At 39.8% G+C, this 22,703-nt stretch overlaps 2 protein-coding genes across 3 annotated transcripts; one reads left to right on the top strand and one right to left on the bottom strand.

The window, feature by feature from the left end:
* Positions 1-1,072: 1,072 nt before the first annotated feature.
* On the bottom strand, positions 1,073-5,583 carry LOC118373199 (transmembrane emp24 domain-containing protein 4-like). Its single transcript, XM_035759285.2, has 5 exons — positions 5,308-5,583; positions 4,899-4,999; positions 4,459-4,584; positions 3,860-4,006; positions 1,073-2,898 (listed from the first exon to the last, which is right to left on the bottom strand). Exons 1-5 carry the CDS (start codon positions 5,444-5,446, stop codon positions 2,749-2,751), a joined length of 663 nt encoding a protein of 220 aa, XP_035615178.1. The 5' UTR covers positions 5,447-5,583; the 3' UTR covers positions 1,073-2,748.
* A 361-nt stretch (positions 5,584-5,944) lies between these two features.
* Positions 5,945-22,449, top strand: si:ch211-207e14.4 (interleukin-17 receptor D). Of its 2 annotated transcripts, none has more exons than XM_052481585.1 (17): positions 5,945-6,150; positions 6,264-6,317; positions 6,451-6,550; positions 6,858-6,948; positions 7,027-7,103; positions 9,199-10,012; positions 11,039-11,123; positions 14,622-14,780; positions 15,958-16,076; positions 16,355-16,478; positions 16,666-16,704; positions 16,826-16,986; positions 17,103-17,177; positions 17,309-17,375; positions 19,659-19,799; positions 19,932-20,101; positions 20,569-22,449. In XM_052481585.1, the coding sequence occupies exons 6-17, from the start codon at positions 9,842-9,844 to the stop codon at positions 21,103-21,105; spliced, it is 1,848 nt and encodes a 615-aa protein (XP_052337545.1). In that variant the 5' UTR covers positions 5,945-6,150; positions 6,264-6,317; positions 6,451-6,550; positions 6,858-6,948; positions 7,027-7,103; positions 9,199-9,841; the 3' UTR covers positions 21,106-22,449. The 2 variants fall into 2 exon arrangements, with proteins under 2 accessions (XP_052337545.1, XP_052337544.1); XM_052481584.1 differs by having other exon boundaries at positions 5,958-6,132.
* The last annotated feature ends 254 nt before the right edge of the window (positions 22,450-22,703 follow it).

The raw sequence follows: 22,703 nt of genomic DNA, 5'->3' as shown, positions 1-22,703 counted from the left end.
GTTCAGGGAATGCTTACATAAACAGACCACAGATGGGTTTCAAATCCTGTTCAGGGAATGCTTACATAAACAGACCACAGATGGGATTCAAATCCTGTTCAGGGAATGCTACATAAACAGACCACAGATGGGATTCAAATCCTGTTCAGGGAATGCTACATAAACAGACCACAGATGGGATTCAAATCCTGTTCAGGGAATGCTACATAAACAGACCACAGATGGGATTCAAATCCTGTTCAGGGAATGCTACATAAACAGACCACAGATGGGAATCAAATCCTGTTCAGGGAATGCTACATAAACAGACCACAGATGGGAATCAAATCCTGTTCAGGGAATGCTACATAAGCAGACCACAGATGGGTTTCAAATCCTGTTCAGGGAATGCTACATAAACAGACCACAGATGGGATTCAAATCCTGTTCAGGGAATGCTACATAAAACAGACCACAGATGGGTTTCAAATCCTGTTCAGGGAATGCTACATAAACAGACCACAGATGGGATTCAAATCCTGTTCAGGGAATGCTTACATAAACAGACCACAGATGGGATTCAAATCCTGTTCAGGGAATGCTACATAAACAGACCACAGATGGGATTCAAATCCTGTTCAGGGAATGCTACATAAGCAGACCACAGATGGGTTTCAAATCCTGTTCAGGGAATGCTACATAAACAGACCACAGATGGGATTCAAATCCTGTTCAGGGAATGCTACATAAAACAGACCACAGATGGGATTCAAATCCTGTTCAGGGAATGCTACATAAACAGACCACAGATGGGATTCAAATCCTGTTCAGGGAATGCTACATAAACAGACCACAGATGGGAATCAAATCCTGTTCAGGGAATGCTACATAAACAGACCACAGATGGGAATCAAATCCTGTTCAGGGAATGCTACATAAACAGACCACAGATGGGATTCAAATCCTGTTCAGGGAATGCTACATAAACAGACCACAGATGGGATTCAAATCCTGTTCAGGGAATGCTACATAAACAGACCACAGATGGGAATCAAATCCTGTTCAGGGAATGCTACATAAAACAGACCACAGATGGGAATCAAAAACTTCCATTTTTATTGAGTACATTATTATTGTTATTTTTATTGAGTACATTATTTCCATTTTTATTGAGTACATTGAAATGACAGCCAACCAAAAGTAAACAACCTTAATAATGACAAATTAAAACTTTGACTTTATTCCTTGTCATAACACTACAGTAGTTGTATTCACATCTTACTGATATCTAGATTGTAAGCTAAACCCTTGTTCAGTTCTGAATAACTCAAGGGTATTTTATCATGGGCATTCATTTCACAACATTCAAATTTAATCTGCACCTAATTGAATTAGTTGGTCTTTAAAAAAATTTTTTTTTTAAACGGGGCTGTTTGGACCTCTGGAAATATAAATGATGTCCTATTTTCTGGAATGATACTGCTCTTCAACAGAAGGTAAGGTTGTGGATGCTATTCTACTTGTGAACTGGTGTTTGGGCATGAACAGGTTAGTCATTAAGATATCCCAATTATTATCTATGTTACAATCATGTTAGTAGACTAAAACACAATATAGTCCAAATAAATACAAGCGTTTTAAACCAAAAGTATACAGTTTTCAGAAAGACCCAGATCTACAAAATACTAGTAATGTGGATCTGACTACTTAGTTCAAAGTGACACAAAAATGTCATGTTTACTTTTGCCACTGCTTATATGCTCAGTTGGTAGAGCATGGCGCTTGTAACGCCAGGGTAGTGGGTTCAATCACCGGGACCACCCATACATAGAATGTATGCACACATGACTGTAAGTCGCTTTGGATAAAAGCGTCTGCTAAATGGCATATTATTATTATTATTATAACAAAGTTTTATACAACAACTACACAGCAGTAGACCTAATACAACAAAATGGACACAGGTGCTGCTTACTCCTTAACACAATAATTAAAATCACTGAATAATAATGGACAATACAAAACGCACTGGATGGCATCAATTAATTTGCTTCCCAGGGTTAAAAGGGGCAATCTGCAGTTGTTACATTTTTAGATTTACAAATGAATATGTACCCATTGATTCTTGAATAACTTACAAATGCCTCATGAGCTTAGTTCAACTGTTGTACCTCATCATCAGAACCTAAAATAAAAGCTTGTTTTACTTCATTGTTTATAAACAAAGTAAATGTAAACAATTTTGATCTCAAAGTTGGTCAGTCCTTGAATTTATAGCTTTGACTAAAAATTTTAGTGTGGTTAAATTTCTCCAGCCCTATCCTTCAGCTGCAGATTGCCCATTTAAAGGGCAACTCCACCACTTCTCAACCTCGTTTATCTCCAGCATAATACCATTGTTGACATATGTGAAATGGCACATTGGTTTATTAAAAAAATTAAGTGAAGTTCTACCTGATGCCATTAAAAGTTAACACTTTAAAAACTGATTTTCAAGCAGATGTGTGGTGACATGGGGAGCAAGAAAATAATTGCAGGTTTGGAAAATCCCTTTTTACTTCTAATCCACAGAGAAGCATTTTTTTTTTAGGACCTTATCAATTTAACCACAAATGAGCTGGTTTCACATATGTACACTTGACGTTAAAAGTGGCGGAATTGCCCTTTTTAAGCATCTACTAAATCACATCAACACCTTGTCTCTCTGCCAGTCAGCTCTGTATGGGTGTGATGACTGTCTTAAACTCAATCAGTGATGGCCTGACAGCATTACACCAACTTCTTGGCCTCAAAGAAGCTCTTGAGGTGCTTCATCTGCCAGATGCCAGTGACGATGAGAATAAGCGTCTGAGCTATCGACCACCAAAGCACACGCTGGTTGGTGCTCTCACTTGTCATGCGGAACCGCTCCTCACGATACTGTTAAACGAGATACACAGACAGTCACGAGAACATTGAGAGACAAGGGGAAGTCCTCACGATACTGTTAAAAGAGATACACAGACAGTCACGAGAACATTGAGAGACAAGGGGAAGTCCTCACGATACTGTTAAAAGAGATACACAGACAGTCACGAGAACATTGAAAGACAAGGGGAAGTCCTCACGATACTGTTAAAAGAGATACACAGACAGTCACGAGAACATTGAAAGACAAGGGGAAGTCCTCACGATACTGTTAAAAGAGATACACAGACAGTCACGAGAACATTGAAAGACAAGGGGAAGTCCTCACGATACTGTTAAAAGAGATACACAGACAGTCACGAGAACATTGAAAGACAAGGGGAAGTCCTCACGATACTGTTAAAAGAGATACACAGACAGTCACGAGAACATTGAGAGACAAGGGGAAGTCCTCACGATACTGTTAAAAGAGATACACAGACAGTCACGAGAACATTGAAAGACAAGGGGAAGTCCTCACGATACTGTTAAAAGAGATACACAGACAGTCACGAGAACATTGAGAGACAAGGGAAGTCCTCACGATACTGTTAAAAGAGATACACAGACAGTCACAAGAACATTGAGAGACAAGGGGAAGTCCTCACGATACTGTTAAAAGAGATACACAGACAGTCACGAGAACATTGAAAGACAAGGGGAAGTCCTCACGATACTGTTAAAAGAGATACACAGACAGTCACGAGAACATTGAAAGACAAGGGGAAGTCCTCACGATACTGTTAAAAGAGATACACAGACAGTCACGAGAACATTGAAAGACAAGGGGAAGTCCTCACGATACTGTGAAGAGACACAGACATTCCACAACATGGATTTGTATGGCATGTTTAAATACATTTCAAGTTTGTATTATCACATATGTTGTAGCTTAGTCTACATTTTTGAGTTGAATAACTATCTTTCAACTCACCCGCTGATAGTTTTGCTCTTTCTGGATTTGTTCTACTTGGTCCAGTAATTGTCGAGCTCTCAATTGCAGCTCTGTGAGCTTGTCTTTTGCTGCGATTTCAGGGTAGTTGTTGGTATGCTCACCAACCTGAATATCCAGGTGGACTCTCTGTAAGACAGAACACAAGGTTATAATGACAGACTTGTGTATGTGTGTCGTTCAGAGGGTGAATGGGCAAGGAAAAAAAAGGTGTAAGTGCCTTCGAAACAGGGTGTTGTAGTCGGTACCAGGCGCACCGGTTTGAGCGTGTCAAGAACGGCAACGCTGCTGGGTTTTTCACGCTCAACAGTTTCCTCGTGTGTATCAAGAATGGTCCACCACCTAAACGACATCCTGCCAACTTGACACAACTATGGGAAGCATTGGAGTCAACGTGGGCCAGCATCCCTGTGGAACGCTTTCAACACCTTGTAGAGTCCATGCCCCCAACAAATTGAGGCTGGTATTCTTAATATTTTGTATACTCAGTGTTTTTACTGCTTTGTGGCAGGTTATTTTGTTGTGAGCAGAATATTTTTCTGAACAACCCATTCTGTATGAGTAACACATCCCACTCATACCAGTTTGCCACCAGCAAACAGGGCCATCTTGGTGGAGTTGGAGTGCAGGCAGATTTGATGCTCGCCTGGGGTATGGGATGTGAAGGTGAACCGTCCATCTGACCCATACTGACGAGACAGGATGATCTAGAATAAGAAGGGTTTGGAGAGAAATAGAGACATGCCAATGAAATATACGTGGAGGCATTGTGTGCATGTAGATGTAATATTTAGATTTGTCTTGTGTATATGTATTGAGTGATGCAAAATGAATTGCCTCATTGAGGTCATTCAAGTTCTCTGAATATACAAACTCTAGTGACTGTACACATTTGAGAGTGTGGTAACTTTATTTCTAATCTCTCATTGAATTGACAATGTAAATTACGCAAAATTGTTGTTCTGGGTTAACCTGAGGTTACATTACGTCTAATGTATTTTCTCAATGATGAACAACTGACCTTAGTATCTGGATCCTTGATCTCCACATGCATTCCAAGGCCAGGTGTGGCTGGGAGGAACGATCCGGTCTGCTTGTCCCACAGCTGGGTCCTGTATTTCCCTAATATTAGAGAGATGACATGTGTCAAATAAAATCATCTTATGAAAGCAATTCCTCATATCCTCAATAGATGGCCTACTCCATCTCAAATAACAATACACTGCACTGTCTCACCACATATGAAATATTCTCATATTTTGTAGCTAGCTCGAAAACTCTTTATTAATACCCATGTGATAGATATTTTTCCTCCATCCGGAAATGAAAGACATGCATATGCACGAACTGACTGAGTAAAAATAGCCTATGAGCCAGAAGCAGCTAGATACCTAGCTACATAACGCTAAAACCATAGCTAGCTAACTTACCAATAACCATAGTTTCATCTGGAATTTCCTCTATAAAGCATTTTTTCTCCGTCTCCCCAATGTGAAAATAGAGAGCGTAACATGGAGAGAGCCAAGCAAATAATATGATAATTCCGGCGCCGGGTACAGTGAGCATCATGTCAAAACAGCTTTGTTGTCACCATCAGCAGAGTCAGCGCAGTAGATGCTCGTTGACAAACGACTCTTTTTTTTGTTTTGTTTTAACGGATCTCTTTGGTGAAATTGGGAACCGAACCGCATCGGTGAAAGAGCCGTTCATTTGGTTCCCTGATTTGCATACTGCTACTACTGCTCTTTGAGCTCAAATCAAACGTTTTTCTGTAGATAATTTAAAAAATAATGATCCAAAATAGGATGAATCCTCACTGCAGAAACAATAAATAGTGGGGAGAGGGCGTCAATCTGATCCGTTTGGGAGACAAATGAGCCGACTCTTTTACGTGAACGGAGCCGATTGAGCCGGATCACTAAAAAGAGTCCGAATGCCCATCACAAGTAGACGCAATTAGCTGCTGCTGTACTTTTATTTTGAAACCCCGTCGGAAGTGTTTTTATTATTTTTACAGGATCACACACTACCCAGAATGCACTTCGTCGAGACAGATCTTGGTGGCGTTATGATGTGGGGGTATCTCGGGATCTACAATTGCATTTTGCTGTGGGACCTTATAAAACTATGTTTGGATGTTGGATGCCACAGACAAATTGTCTGTGGCATTCAGCTACTTGTTTTCTGCAGCTGATTTCTTTTTTTTAAAGCGTGAAAGAGAACAACTTTCGCAGCTAAAGGAGAAACTTGCTCATGTCAGTCAACTTGTTAACGTTAGTTAGCTAAGTAACGTTATTATTCTTGCATATTCAATGCTTTCCAGTTACTGAAAGCATTCAACATGACCTATTTACACCCCTCTTAACCATCTGAATGTTTCCTGCAGGACAACAGCTCAATTATGATGCGGTGGAAGCAGAGCTGAAATCCAGCACTGTTGGTAAAGTAATTGTAGCTAGAAAAAAAATAATGGTATTCTTGTATGTCAGGCACATCTTTATTACTAGAATGAATGTTTCAATACGTGATTGTGAAGAGCGCAATCTTACTGCAATCGTGTGTTACCTTGTCAGGTCTGGTGACACTCAATGATATGAAGGCCAGGCAGGAGGCTCTTGTGAAAGAAAGAGAAAAGCAACTGGCCAAGAAAGAGCAAACAAAGGAGTTGATGCTGTGAGTTACTGTATTCCCTGAGTTACTGTATTCCCCAAGTTACTCTATTCCCTGAGTTACTGTATTCCCTGAGTTACTGTATTCCCTGAGTTACTGTATTCCCCAAGTTACTCTATTCCCTGAGTTACTGTATTCCCTGAGTTACTGTATTCCCTGAGTTACTGTATTCCCCAAGTTACTCTATTCCCTGAGTTACCTTATTCACTCCCACTTGTCTGTTATGATCTCTCAGTGACTCATGATTATGTACGAAGTCTGTCGAAAGCTGTTGTCAGTATCTCGTCTCTGCTCTCCTGTCTACCACCAGGAAGCTGGAGAAGAAGAGAAAGGATGCCAGTTTCTTTTAATCCTGAAGAGGAGGAGGAAGAGGACTCTGAGTGGTGTTAATAATAAATCAGGTGCTTATATCCACAATAATTATGTATATTATTATTGTCTAAGAACAATCAATTAATACAGACTTTTATCTTATAAAGATTTCCCTGCCAAGAAAAACTAGTTAGGGAAGAACCCAGATGTGGACACCAGTTTCCTGCCAGAACGGAACAGAGAGGTGAGGCTTATGCATACACGAGCCACTCTCGTCTCGTTCTTATGGTTGAGTCATGAACACTGACCTTAACCGAGGCAAGTGAGGCCTGCTGTTCTTTTAGATGTTGTTGTGGGTTCTTTTGTGACCTCTTGGATGAGTCGTCGCTGTGCTCTTGGGGTAATTTTGGTTGCCCCGGCCACCCCTGGGAAGGTTCACCACTGTTCCAAATGTTTTCCACTTGTGGATAATGTCTCTCACCGTGGTTGGCTGGAGTCCCAAAGCTTTAGAAATGGCTTTGTAACCCTTTCCAGACTGATAGATGTCAATTACTTTGTTTCTCATCCTGAATTTCTTTGGATCGCGGCATATCTTGCTTTTTGAGGTCTTTTGGCCTACTTCACTTTGTCAGACAGGTTCTATTTAAGTGATTTCTTGATTTAACCTCTTGCTCCTACCTGACACGCAGGCGCCCCATCTAGACATCTGGAAATGCAAATGCGCTACGCTAAATGCTAATAGCACTCGTTAAAACTCAAACGTTCATTAAAATACACATGCAGGGTATTGAATTAAAGCTACACTCGTTGTGAATCCAGGCAACAAGTCAGATTTTTTAATTGCTTTTCGGCGAAAGCATGAGAAGCTATTATCTGATAGCATGTAACACCCCAAAAGACCCGCAGGGGACGTAAACAAAATAATTAGCATAGTCGGCGCTACACAAAACGCACAAATAAAATATAAAACATTCATTACCTTTGACCATCTTCTTTGTTGGCACTCCTAGATGTCCCATAAACACTATTGGGTCTTTTTTTTATTAAACCGGTCCATATATATCCTAGATATCGATCTATGAAGACTGTGTGATCAATGAAAAAAATAGCGTTTTATAATGTAACTTTCACAAAACACTTTGAAATACTTTTGTAATATAACTTTAGGTATTAGTAAACGTTAATAAGTGATCAAATTGATCACGAGGCGATGTATATTCTATAGCTGTACGTCTGGAAATAATGTCCGGGTAAATCTCATCCAAAATATCCAGTCGGAGACCGGAAGAACTGCGCTGCCTTGTTTCTGTTTGACCAAGAAACAAATAGTAGGCAAATGACAAGACTGTTGACATCGTGTGGAAGCTGTAGGTATTGCAACCTCGGCCCCATTTAATTTGGTTCACGTTTAACAATTGGTTGAAGTGGCGCATGGATATATTTTCCCATTTTCAATGATCCGATTTTCCTGCACTTTTCGATGAAACGCACGTTCTGTTACAGTCACAGCCGTGATTTAACCAGTTTTATAAACGTCTGAGTGTTTTCTATCCACACATACTAATCATATGCATATACTATATTCCTGGCATGAGTAGCAGGGTGCTGAAACGTTGCGTGATTTTTAACAGAATGTTCGAAAAAGTAGGGGGTAGGAGTAACAGGTTAACAGGTCTGGCAGTAATCAGGCCTGGATGTGGCTAGTGAAATTCCAAAAAATGTGATTAACCACATTAAATTCATGATTTAACAATTACTTTGTCACAGGGCCATGAAGGTTCGGATAGCTTTTGTCCCCTTAATAATTAAAATGATCACTTAACTGCATTTTTTTTGTAATATTAAAATGTGTTTGATGATGTGAAACACTTAAGTGTGACAAATGTGCAAAAAAAAATAGAAATCAGGAAGGGGGCAAATACTTTTTCACAGCGTTGTATGTGATTGGTATCGTAGGTTTTTATTTACGGCTCTCTGGCTGTTTCTGTTTTCTGTTTTGTCTCTCATTTTCTCACACGCCCAAATTAATAATCAAAGGAATGTTACATCAATTGCTAGATAGATTATTATCATGCATAGTGGCTCATGATTTATGGCCGTTTTCAAACCGCAACAACAGGATTGTTTCATAGGTATGCTCCACATGACGACGAATGGGTGTCAGTTCTTTAAAGTGCGGCATGCATGGGCCTGTTCACTTTCAGTTGTTAGTTCATAAAACATGTCAGAAATGTCTGAGGCAACTCCAAAATAGGCCTCTTAATAATTCTAGTAGGTAAAAAATTGAACTGAAGTTGGGAGGCTGATCTTAAAATGTGCAATAATTTCTTGTCTTTCAGATCCGGTGAAAATATTGCCTTCTGGATCATTCTGGACCCAGATTTTATTTTCATGTTTAACTATTAATGTATTGTCAGATGCATTCTCCTTTCAGATGAATACATTGCATTAACTTTAAAACATTAGGTTACTCTTCATTGTTACTCCTCTACCTTTTTTAATTTAAATTCCCCAAAGTGTTGTTGCCTAAATCATGAAACCATAGTGATCTCTTCACCAATAACATAACAGTCCTGTTGAAGAAATATTCCCATTTGAATTCCTATGAAAATGTGATCCTATTTTTTTTATACAAATAAACCTACACTTGGATGCTGTCCACTTTGTTGATATAAATTATATTATATCAACTTGATTTATTTATATTATTTAAAAAAATATATATTTTAATTTGTCCTTGTTGTTTTTAAGTGTCATGAATGAGAATATGGTTTGGTTGGCTCTTGGAGACTAAACAGTTAAAGCGTGCAGGTGCCTGTGTTTTTCTTTGCCCTTTAGCTTCAAGATACCACACCCTTGTTTCCTTCTCTCTCACGCACTCACCCCGATGTGTCAACTTCATAGCGTTCTCCATGCTGTACATACAAGGACCCGACAACACCTATTGTTTTGCAGAAAACGGATATACAGTCCGATTGGGAGATGTTTGAGTCCAAGTGCTTTGCTTTTGGGCACTGCTATGTGTGCTTTGGCAGCATGCGGAGATCCAAGCTCATCTTGCTCCAGGTCCTGACTCTGAGTCAGTACCTCTGGGCCCAGGAGGACCTAACAGCCATCTCGCCACAGGACTGCAGTCTGGAATGTGTCCTGCAGGTAAGCCTCCACACACATGAATTAGGCCTCTGCCCACTACCTGACTTTCTATATCTTTCACAAAATATTTGGCAAATTTTCACTGCTATTGTTGGAATACTGAAGGGTAGGAATCAGACTGGGTTATTAAGAAAGGGGGATACCTAGTCAGTTGTACAAGTTAATATTCAACTGAAATGTGTCTTCCGCACCTGTGAATCAGAGAGGTGAGGGGGGGCTGTCATAATCGACATCCAGGTTTTCGGGGAATGGTGGGTTAACTGCCTTTCTCTCAGGGGCAGAACGACAGATTGTCACCTTTCAGTTACTGGCCCAACGCTCTAACCAATAGACTACTGAAAGGTAAAATGCTTTGTTTTCTGCCGCTACACACTTATATTACAAATCGTGTTGTCAAGAGTTCTTGACAAACCTGATATGTCCTGTTTACTACATGCATAATATGCATTTTCTGGTTACATTTTTGTATTTTTTATAATCTAAAATATTACAAAGGTAACTGACCAGCGAAGGCCTGTGACATGCAGGATAAAAAAAAGGGCTAAATTAAGGACAATATCTTTAAATGGACTACAGAAGTACAACATTACAGTAAGTACAGTAAATAGTCAACTGTAGAGTAGATTTAAAGTAGTACAGTGATTGATCGTGTGAAGTTTTGCCCTAGTACAGTATGTACATTTCTCCCATCTGACTTAAGAAGTGATATGCCATTAACAAGCAGACCCTTCATCCAAAGGGATTTACAGCCATGCATGCAAAGGTAGTAGGCAAGATGGAGGCCTTTAACCTACCTAGTTTACTACCCACCTGACAAGAGAGAGCCTGGGCTCTCTGGCTGTTTCTGTTTTCTCTCTCATGTTCTCCAGCTGTGTGTTGTCTCTTAGACTAGCAATGACTCCTGAGGACACAGCCAAAAGGAAAAGAAAGGATGGCTACTCCCCTCCTCCACCACTGTGTTTACCTATTCACTGTGTCACGTACAAGTCCTTTATGCATACCCTGTCCTCTCACACACCGTCTTAGGGGGGTGCAGGATGTGTATACTGCAGAATCAGCAGAGAAGATGTTGGAAGAACCCTAGGCGTTTCCTCTGTCGAGGCATTTGGAAGTAAGTGTGTTTGACTGGTCTGACTAAACAGGTTCTCATCCTACAGAAATTATTCTTTACCACATTTTGTTGTTACAGCCTGAATTTAAAATGGATTAAATTGAGATGTTGTGTCGCTGATCTATACACAAAACCCCATAATGTCGCAGTGGAACATTTTTGAGAAATTAATAAAAACTTGAGTCAAATATTCAAACCTTTTGTCATGGTAAGCCTAAATAAGTTCAAGAGTAAAAATGTGTTAAGATAGCTAAATATGTTGCAAAGACTCATTCCGTGTTCAATAATAGTTGGTTAACATTAATTTTGAATGAACTACCCCATCTTTGTACCCCCACACACACGTTTATCTGTAATGTCCCGCAATCGAGTAGTGAATATCAAGCACAAAGGCTGGGGAGGTTTTCCAATGCCTCAAAGAAGGGCACTGATTTGTAGATGGGTACAAAAATCAGATGCTTAATATCTCTTTTACCATGGTGAGTTATTAATTAGGCTTTGGATGGTGTAACAATACATCCAGTCATGACAAGGTTACAGGAGGCCTTCCTAACTCAGTTGCCGGAGAGGAAGGAAACTGCTCAGGGATTTCACCATTAAGTCAATGGTGCTTTTAAACACGTTACATAGTTTAATGCTTGTGATATGAGAACTTAGGATGGATCAACAACATTGTCGTTACTCTTCAATACTAACCTAAATGACAGAGTGAAAATAAGGAAGCCTGTTCAGATTAAAAAATATGCCAAAACATGCATCCTGTTTGCAACAAGGCACTTAAGTAATAATGCAAAACATTTGGCTAAGAAATGAACAAAGTGTTATTTTTGCCGCAAATACAACACAACACATCAATGAATATCTCTCCAGATATTTTCAAGCAGGGTGGTGGCTGCATCATGTTATGGGTATACTTGTCATCGGCAAGGACTAGGGAGTTTTAGAGGATAAAAAGAACCGGAATACAGCTATAAGCACAGACAAAATCCCAGAGGAAACCCTGATTCAGTCTGCTTTCCAACAGTCAATAAGAGACAAATTCACCTTTCAGCAGGACAATAACCTAAAACACAAGGCCAAATCTACACTGGAGTTGCTTTCCAAGACGACATAGGAACATTCTAAGTGGCCTAGTTACAGTCGTCTTGAAAATCTATGGAAAGACTTGAAAATGGCTGTCTAGCAATTATCAACAACTTGACAGAGCTTGAATAAGTTTTAAAAAGATTGGACAAATATTGTACAATCTAGGTGTGCAAAGCTCTTAAGAGACTTACCCAAAAAGACTTGAAGAATCATTAATGTAGATGCTAGCATGATTACAGATAAACATGAATTAATTGTGAATAATAATAATGATGAGTGAGAAGGTTAGAGGCATAAACATCATGCTTCCCACAGTTGTGTCCAGTTGGCTGGATGTCCTTTTGGGTGGTGGACAATTCTTGATACACACAGGAAACGGTTGAGTGTGGAAAAACTCAGCAGCATTACAGTTCTTGACACAAACCATTGTGCCTGGAACCTACAACCATACCCCTTTCAAAGGCACTCATATTTGTGTGTCTTTCCCATTCATCCTCTGAGTGGCACATATAAAATCCATGTCTAAATTCTTTCAAGGTTTAAAAATTGTAGCCTGTCTCCCCTTCATCTACACTGATTTTAAGTGTACTTAACAGGCGACATCAATAAGAGATCATAGCTTTCACCTGGATTCACCTGATCAGTCTGTCATGGAAAGTGCAGGTGTTCATAATGTTTTGTATACTCAGTGTATACAGTACATTCAGAAGGTATTCAGACCCCTTCTCTTTTTCCACATTTTGTTACATTAGTCTTATTTTAAAGTGGATTAAATGTTTTTCATCGTTAATCTACACACAATACCTCGTAATGACAAAGTGAAAACAGGTTTTTAGAAATGATTACAAATGTATTAAAAACAGAAATACCTTATTTACATAAGTATTCAGACCCTTTGTTATGAGATTTAATTGAGCTCAGATGGATCATGTTTCCATTGATCATCCTTGATGTTTCTACAACTTGATTGGAGTCCATCTGTGATAAATTCAATTGGTCGGACATGATTTGGAAAGACGCACACCTCTCAGTATAGGATCCCACAGTTGACAGTGCATGTCAGAGCAAGTAATGAGGTTGCGGGAATTGTTCGTAGAGCTCCGAGACAGGATTGTGTCGAGGCAGAGATCTGGGGAAGGGTACTAAAACATTTCTGCAGCATTGAAGGTCCCCAAGAACACCGTGGCCTCCATCATTCTTAAATGGAAGAGGTTTGGAACCACGCAATCGGGGGAGAAGAGCCTTGGTCAGGGAGGTGACCAAGAACTCGATGGTCACTCTGACAGAGCTCCAGAGTTCCTCTGTGGAGATGGGAGAACCTTCCAGAAGGACAACCATCTCTGCAGCACACCACCAATCAGGCCTTTATGGTATAGTGGCCAGACGGAAGCCACTCCTCAGTAAAAGGCACATGACAGCCCACTTGGAGTTTGCCAAAAGGCACAGAAGGACTCTCAGACAATGAGAAACAAGATTCTCTGGTCTGATGAAACCAAGACTGAACTCTTTGGCCTGAATGCCAGGACAACGACCCTAAGCACACAGCCAAGCCAATGCAGGAGTGGCTTCGGGACAGGTCTCTGAATGTCCAATCGAACAACTCTGGAGAGACCTGAAAATAGCTGTGCAGTGATGCTCCCCATCCAACCTGACAGAGCTTGAGAGGATCTGCAGAGAAGAATGTGAGAAACTCCCCAAATACAGGTGTGCCAAGCTTGTGGCGTCATACTCAAGAAAGACTCAAGGCTGTAATCTCTGCCAAAGGTGCTTCAACAAAGTACAGAGTAAAAGTATCTGAATAGTTACACTACCGTTCAAAAGTTTGGGGTCACTTAGAAATGTATTTGTTTTTTAAAGAAAAGCATTAAAATAACATCAAATTGATCAGAAATACAGTGTAGACATTGTTAATGTTGTAAATGTCTATTGACCTTACAGTGAAATGCTTACTTACAAGCCCTTAACTAACAATGCCGTTTTAAGAAAAATAACTTGTGTAAAAAATAACTGAGTTAAAAAATAAAAGTAACAAATAATTAAAGAGCAGCAGTAAAATAACAGTAGCGAGACTATAAACAGGGGGTACCGGTACAGTCAATATACGGGGGCACCGGTTAGTCGAGGTAATTGAGGTAATATGTACATGTAGGTAGAGTTAGTCAAGTGGTCTGGAACTTTTCAAATGCACTGAGTGTGTGTGTGTGTGTGTGTGTGTGTGTGTGTGTGTGTGTGTGTGTGTGTGTGTGTGTGTGTGTGTGTGTGTGTGTGTGTGTGTGTGTGTGTGTGTGTGTGTGTATATATATATATATATATCTATCTCACTGTATAATAAACACTGATTTAAAATACAGCAGTGTGTTCCATGTTAATCATTGCTATTATTATTATTATTATCATCATGAATTTCCCCAGGTTGTGTTCCGTGGCCATGTTTTGTCTTTCTGGGTGGACAGAGCTCTGATGTGTGCCAGCATTATGTCCATGCTCCACACGATGTGACTGTAGAGTTCCTAGCTGATGAGAACACTAAATATGACACTGTCGTTGTCTCCTGGCATCCCAGCCAGTTTGGTAAGATACAAACCCTTTCCTGTAATCATCAGTCGTCGTACTGTAGATCCAATGTAGTGGGCATTTATAATGTGGTTGTTTGTGATGTCACTCAAATGGAATATGAATTCATTGAATGAAAAGGTAAAGGCCTAGATGGCATCAATCTGAATATACAGTAATAATGGTGACTGTCATTGTGTATTGCCATAAAAATTACATTCATGTTACTGAATAGTATTGCCATGCATTCCTGTGTATGTTAGTTGACTCACTCTTTACTGTGTATGTTAGTTGACTCACTCTCTACTGTGTATGTTAGTTGACTCACTCTCTACTGTGTATGTTAGTTGACTCACTCTCTACTGTGTATGTTAGTTGACTCACTCTCTACTGTGTATGTTAGTTGACTCACTCTCTACTGTGTATGTTAGTTGACTCACTCTCTACTGTGTATGTTAGTTGACTCACTCTCTACTGTGTATGTTAGTTGACTCACTCTCTACTGTGTATGTTAGTTGACTCACTCTCTACTGTGTATGTTAGTTGACTCACTCTCTACTGTGTATGTTAGTTGACTCACTCTCTACTGTGTATGTTAGTTGACTCACTCTCTACTGTGTATGTTAGTTGACTCACTCTCTACTGTGTATGTTAGTTGACTCACTCTCTACTGTGTATGTTAGTTCACTCACTCTCTACTGTGTATGTTAGTTGACTCACTCTCTACTGTGTATGTTAGTTGACTCACTCTCTACTGTGTATGTTAGTTCACTCACTCTAGTGTATGTTAGTTGACTCACTCTCTACTGTGTATGTTAGTTGACTCACTCTCTACTGTGTATGTTAGTTGACTCACTCTCTACTGTGTATGTTAGTTGACTCACTCTCTACTGTGTATGTTAGTTGACTCACTCTCTACTGTGTATGTTAGTTCACTCACTCTACTGTGTATGTTAGTTGACTCACTCTCTACTGTGTATGTTAGTTGACTCACTCTCTACTGTGTATGTTAGTTAACTCACTCTCTACTGTGTATGTTAGTTGACTCACTCTCTACTGTGTATGTTAGTTGACTAACTCTCTACTGTGTATGTTAGTTAACTCACTCTCTACTGTGTATGTTAGTTGACTCACTCTCTACTGTGTATGTTAGTTGACTCACTCCTTACTGGCCTTGTCCCTGTGTTTGTTCCAGGGATCTCCTTCCTCAGAGGGTTCCAGGTCTCCCTTCAGGCCTTGGGAGGATCTCATATGGCCTGTCAGCTTTTTCTCTTTCAAATCAATATTTCTCTCTCTGCCTCACATGCCCAAACGGTAGGACACTTTACTAACATGACACCATTGCTCAAAATTTGTCATAATCTTTTTGTTTAAAAACACATATATGGAAAAAGATGGATAAAACCCAGTACAACCTCAATACCAAGTTCTTATAGAAGTTTTCTAAACTATTTTTTTTTTCGCTGAAAGGGATGCAACTGTAAAGTGAAACTGTTTTAAAGTGAGAATATGAGACGTAATTGGACCAGTAAAGCAAGGTTTGTCTTGTCAAGGTTCCCAACATGTTTAATAGGCTTTATTGGGTGTTGTAGGTGTACCAGTCAGACGCCTTCGCCCGTCTAACCCTGGGGGCCCAGTATGCTGTCACTGTGATGGCCCTGCCAGTTCCTGAGTTGTGGGATAAATTCTATCACAGCACAATGTTCTCCACACGCAGTAAATCTTCCTTCTCAATATACAGTACCACATCCAATGGAACACGAGAACATTGTTCACTAAACACTGTTGGCTTCATCTATGACAAATGTTTTTTTATTTTTGTAAATTTACAATCAACCATAATCCAGTCAACAATTTATTTTTAAAGTGAATGTATTGTAAACGTGTGAATTCTGTTTTGCAGCATGCCCGGAGAAAAACGGACTTGAACATTGCAAGAAAGGTGAGAAATAAAACTCTGCTGCGTTTGTTTACAATCTTATGAACCGCTCTCTGGTACCGCATTGGTTCATTTTGTTTGTAAACGTTTTGTTGTTGTTGTTGTTGTTTGTTTTCTGTTATAGATTGGTACCCAAAACATATAGAAGTTCAGCAGGAAGAGCATGACGTTATTGTGACGTTCAACCTTGCTCCCGCACATTTTGGAATCAACCGCTACTTCTCATTATGTTATGGAGAGGGGCGGCGCGGAGGAGGTGGCCTGAAGAGATACGTTATTAAACCTGTGAGTGAGAGCTTTTGATCCAACTATTTTACACGTCTACGTGGAGAATGATTTACTGTCATTCATTAGTCTGCCGTGTATAAAGATGTCTACCTTTCTATTGTTCCTTTCTGTAGAATTCCACAAAAAACAGGACTCACCACAGTTATCATCTCCAAGGCCTGATGGTAGGGTGCAACTACACCTGTGAGGTGAGTCATTAAAAATGTTACACAACTCATACTCTATACAAACAAAACTTATAGTTCCAGCCGATATTTCCATAAATCACTCCTCTTTTTTATTGATTTATTATTATTATTATTATTTTTTTAAATCACAGATCGCAGTTGACGAGGTAGACGCTGTAAGAAAAACATTCAATGTTCAAGTGATGCAGATGAAACAAGGTATGTTCCAATCAATACCAACATTTATACACATTCTTGTAGATGTTTTTTTGCTGTGTACTTAAGCGTAGGTATGAGAGATTTTTTTTGGATTGGTTTATTTTATTTCCGTGTCATACACCGATTGGTTTATTTTATTTCCGTGTCATACACCGATTGGTTTATTTTATTTCCGTGTCATACACTGATTGGTTTATTTTATTTCCGTGTCATACACCGATTGGTTTATTTTATTTCCGTGTCATACACAGATTGGTTTATTTTATTTCCGTGTCATACACCGATTGGTTTATTTTATTTCCGTGTCATACACAGATTGGTTTATTTTATTTCCGTGTCATACACAGATTGGTTTATTTTATTTCCGTGTCATACACCGATTGGTTTATTTTATTTCCGTGTCATACACTGATTGGTTTATTTTATTTCTGTGTCATACACCGATTGGTTTATTTTATTTCCGTGTCATACACCGATTGGTTTATTTTATTTCCGTGTCATACACTGATTGGTTTATTTTATTTCCGTGTCATACACCAATTGGTTTATTTTATATCCGTGTCATTCACTGATTGGTTTATTTTATTTCCGTGTCATACACTGATTGGTTTATTTTATATCCGTGTCATACACAGATTGGTTTATTTTATTTCCGTGTCATACACTGATTGCTATGGTCTTCAATACATTGCTTCTTTAAGTACTTGCGCACAAAACTAAATGATATGCAGAATGAATCATAAAGTATGGCCATAAATCACCTTGTCATATTATGCAAACAATACACTTCTCCTTCTCCCCCGAGGCTTTGAAAAGAAATTGGGCAATGTCAAAAACTCCCTTTCTGAAAATGAGACAGTGTAGTGTGTATAACAGTATAGAGCATATCTAGCTATTTATACTGAACAAAAATATAATCACAGTATGTAAACTGTTTGTCCCTTGTTTGATGACCCAGAAATGTTCCATATGCAGAAAAAAATGCTTATTTCTCTCAATTTTATTTGCTGAAAATTTGTTTACATCCCTGTTAGTGAGCATTTTTTTTCATTTTTACAAGATAATCCATCCACCTGACAGGTGTGCCATATCAAGAAGCTGATTAAAGAGCATGATCATTACACAGGTGCACCTTGTGCTGGGGACAATAAAATGCCACTCTAAATGTGCTGTTTTGTCACATAATATAATGCCACAGATGTCTCAGGTTTTGAGGGAGCGTGCAATTGGACCGCTAAATGCAGGAATGTCCACCAGAGCTGTTGCCAGAGAATTGAATGTTAATTTCTCTACCATAAGCCACCTCCATTGTTGTTTTAGAGAATTTGACGGTATGTCCAACCAGCCTCAAAACCGCACACCCCATGTAACCACGCCAGCCCAGCACCTCCACATCTGGCTTCTTCACCTGCGGGATTGTCTGAGACCAGTTACCTGGACAGCTGATGAAACTGCAGCTTTGCACAACCAAAATATTTCTGCACAAACTTTCAGAAACCGTCTCAGGAAGGTCATCTGCGTGCTTGTCGTCCTCTTCAGGGCAGGCTGGAGAAGTGTGCTCTTCATGAATGAATCCCGGTTTCACCTGTACCAGGCAACTAACACAATTTAATTTTATCGATGGCAATTTGAATGCACAGAGATACCGTAACGAGATCCCGAGGCCCATTGTCGTGACATTCATCCACCGCCATTCACCTCATGTTTCAGCATGATGATGCACAGCCCCATGTCGCAAGGATCTGTACACAATTCCTGGAAGCTGAAAATGTCCAAGTTCTTCCATGGCCTGCATTCTCACCAGACATGTCACAGTTTGAGCATGTTTGGGGTGCTCTAGGTCGATGTGTACGACAGCGTGTTCCAGTTCCCACCAATATCCAGCAACTTTTCAGAGCCGTTGAAAATGAGTGGTGCAACATTCCACAGGCGACAATCAACATCCTGATCGACTCTATGCGAAGGAAATGTTATTATTATTATTATTAAATATTATTATTATTATTAAATGTGTTGCGATGCATGAGGCAAATGTTGGTCACACCAGATACTGACTGGTTTTCTGATCCACGCCAATACTTTTTTTTTTTTTTTTTAAAGGTATCTATGACCAACAGATGCATATCTGTATTCCCAGTCATGTAAAATCCACGGATTAGGCCTTAATAATTTAATTTTCATTGACTAATTTCCTTATGAACTGTAACTCAGTAAAATCTTTGAAATTGTTGCCTGTTGTGTTTATTTTGGTTCAGTGTATATAGTCTACCTTGCTCCCCTCAGACCCACCTCCCATTGCCACTCCATCCCTGACCCTGCTGCTCCCTGTTGGCGTTGCCCTGGCAGCCATGTTAGTGGTGTTATTACTGGCTGTCGTCTGGAAGAATCACAGGCAGATTAGGAGGAAGACGGAGATAAATCCAGGTCGGCATTTTTACATTTCACTAACGATACCAATGCTTTCTTTACATGTGCTTGTCAGACATACAAACGTTTTCCTCTAACAAGAACATGGTAATTATTATTTTTTTTAAATATTTTTTTTGTGGTTTTCAGAAATAATCGAGCAACATCATGACAAGAAAGGGAACGAGGAACATGTGTCACTGACCAGCAGGTTAACTCCGCCTCGATTACTGATTTGCTACAGCAGCGATGACGGCCACGCCCATGTCCGAGCTGTAATGCAGCTAGCAGTCTTCCTGCAGCAGCACATGGCAACACAGGTAACACTGGGAGGAAAATATCAGTACGACAGAACGCCGCGCAACGTTTAATTCAACACAAACGGTTCTGTACTGAACGACCAGTTGAAGAATGTTGTGATTATAGTGGCCCGGAGAGTGATTGTGTGTGCCATGTTGGGACGTGATTTCAAATGGTCACATCCATATTGATCAAGCCACCCCTTGCCACACCCACCAAACAGGAGCAAACGTTCCTCAAAGGCTGTTGAAGAATGGTACACATTGTTTTGGCGGGAAACGTGTTATTTTATTTCAAACCGTTATGAAACAGCAATCTTTGAACCCGAATGGAATGCACCCCTGCCCCGGTCTGTGTTAAATAAATAGAAAATAAAAAAGTATTGGTTGAAATTGCATTTTAAATGGACAAATGTAAATGTTATTTATATTATATGATTTGTATTATTATCATTATGATATTATTTGTTGTTGCATTGTTGCGCCAGGTATTTCTGGACCTGTGGGATTCTCTAAGCTTGGCAGAGGAGGGGATCATGGGATGGCACTGCAGGAGGATCCAGGAGAGTGACTTTGTTCTGGTCATCTGTTCCCGGGGACTACAGAGGCGGCCAACGGAGAGAGATGCGGGGGAAAGCAGAAGCACCGCTGCAGCCGTAGTATCCCTGGTGGGAGAAGAGCTTGGCCGTGCCAAAGCCAAGGGGAGAGACATCTCCAAGTACATGGCTGCTATATTTGAGTACTCTGAGGAGAAGGACATCCCTGCCGAGCTAGGGTTTGTGTCACGCTACACCCTAACTAGAGACTTGCCTCTGCTCTTCTCCCACATCCATGGTGTGGCCCTACATAAGCCCGGGAAGTATCTGAGAATAGAACACATTACAGAGGAGGGTTACACCAAACTGCCAGCCGGTGCTGCTCTACAATGGTCTATATATGAAGCTGGCATGGCATTGACTAATCATCAGGAATCATGTGATGAATGGGGAGGTAAATCTCAAGACAATCATGTGGAATGTGTGTGAGCATCCCAGTTGGGCCATGCACTGCAAACTCCGGGGCAATTGACATATGACGACTGTATTACCAGTATTATTAAAGCACTTCTTTCCAAAGTGATCCTCGATGGGGAACTATTCTGTGACTACTGAGCCGCGATAAGCTTTTAAAAATGACCTTGCTTATACAATACGTTAGGAGGAATATATTATTGGTGTGTTATGTGTGCTGTGGTTAGGGTTGGCCATGGGCTATGGTGGATCATTTTAGATTCCCTACAAATAATCTGGGAATAACATCAGACACAATCTATACATTTTCATTAGATGTTTTGGTAATTACCACACTAACATATCACAAGCAAACCCCTGAGGCTATCCATATCTCTACACCGCTGACGTAGATGGAATATTATTTTTGAAATGGGGAAATATAGGCTGAAGAAATTCTGATTGTGAACATGTTTGATGCCATGCGATTTTAATTAACTAAATATAAAATCCAGATGTATTTTCTTCTGGTACTGATAATATTTATTTACATGAATTATATTTATGTAGAATGCTATAGTCTGAACAGCCGCTAGTGGTCGCAGTTTACCTGTCTATTGACGGTCTCACAATCTGCAGGCTAGGATATAAACTAAGAGATAGTTTATATTCTAATTTGACAGTCATTTCATTGTCCAGAAAAAAAGTATGTGAATCAAATTAATATAGTTTTTATTTTCAATAGGTTACATTTTATGTTATTTCATATGTTATTTAAATTAAGAATGCTGCGGAATGGGAAACAGGATTTTGATTGCCTTGACAGATGAATAGGTTTTCTCATCTCCGTTCTGCTAGCAGCAGGAAGTTATGCTGGACCTTTTTTTTCCTCTCAAAATAAGAGTCCCCCTGCATAGACACTAAACATTAGGAAAATCGATTTTCGAAGCACTCTAGTGCAGTGAAACGTGTTGCACAGCGTTGCAACAATCTTGGAAAAATAGATATATCAGCATTATTTTGAAAGTTTACACAAATACTGGTATATTCAACTCTATTTAAATAGAGGGGTATGAAGTGCTCCTGGATGTGTATGAGAGTCCCCCTCAAAACCTGAACATATTCGGTTCGTAGAGACCCCACTGAGTATTTACCATCAAGCTTTGTTGTTGTTGCTATAGTCCAATGTGTAATACGCCGTATTCAATGGCGACTCGTCATTCTGCCCCACCTGTTTTGAAACCCACATTTTTTGCAAAAAAACAAATGTTTGGGGGGCTTGCATGTTATTTGGACATTAATGTGTCACATCAGTTTGCAAACAATGTAAAAACATTTTGTTGATATATAATTGAGTTAATAAAGCCGCACACAACCGTGGTCTCTTGTTTATTTTCTTGAGTAAGGCAGATCCTAAATGCAGGTGTTTCAGTCTAGCTCGGTGCTTTATGTGGTGGTAGGTCGGGCCAGCAGAAAATAGTAGCATTGCGCCGTGATTCGCTCACTATTCTGTCACTCATGGGGTCCTTATGCAATCGCCTTGCTTCAGTCCTTTAGTAATGGTAGACAATCCAAAATTTCAGCCTTTTGGGTCCTACCATAGAGTTATATTACAAGTGCCCTTCCAAGAAGGC

This window comes from Oncorhynchus keta, chromosome 27 (assembly GCF_023373465.1).
Source record: "Oncorhynchus keta strain PuntledgeMale-10-30-2019 chromosome 27, Oket_V2, whole genome shotgun sequence".
NCBI lineage: Eukaryota > Metazoa > Chordata > Actinopteri > Salmoniformes > Salmonidae > Oncorhynchus > Oncorhynchus keta.
Note: the sequence above shows the minus strand (reverse complement) of the source record. Positions and strands in the feature narration are given on the sequence as shown.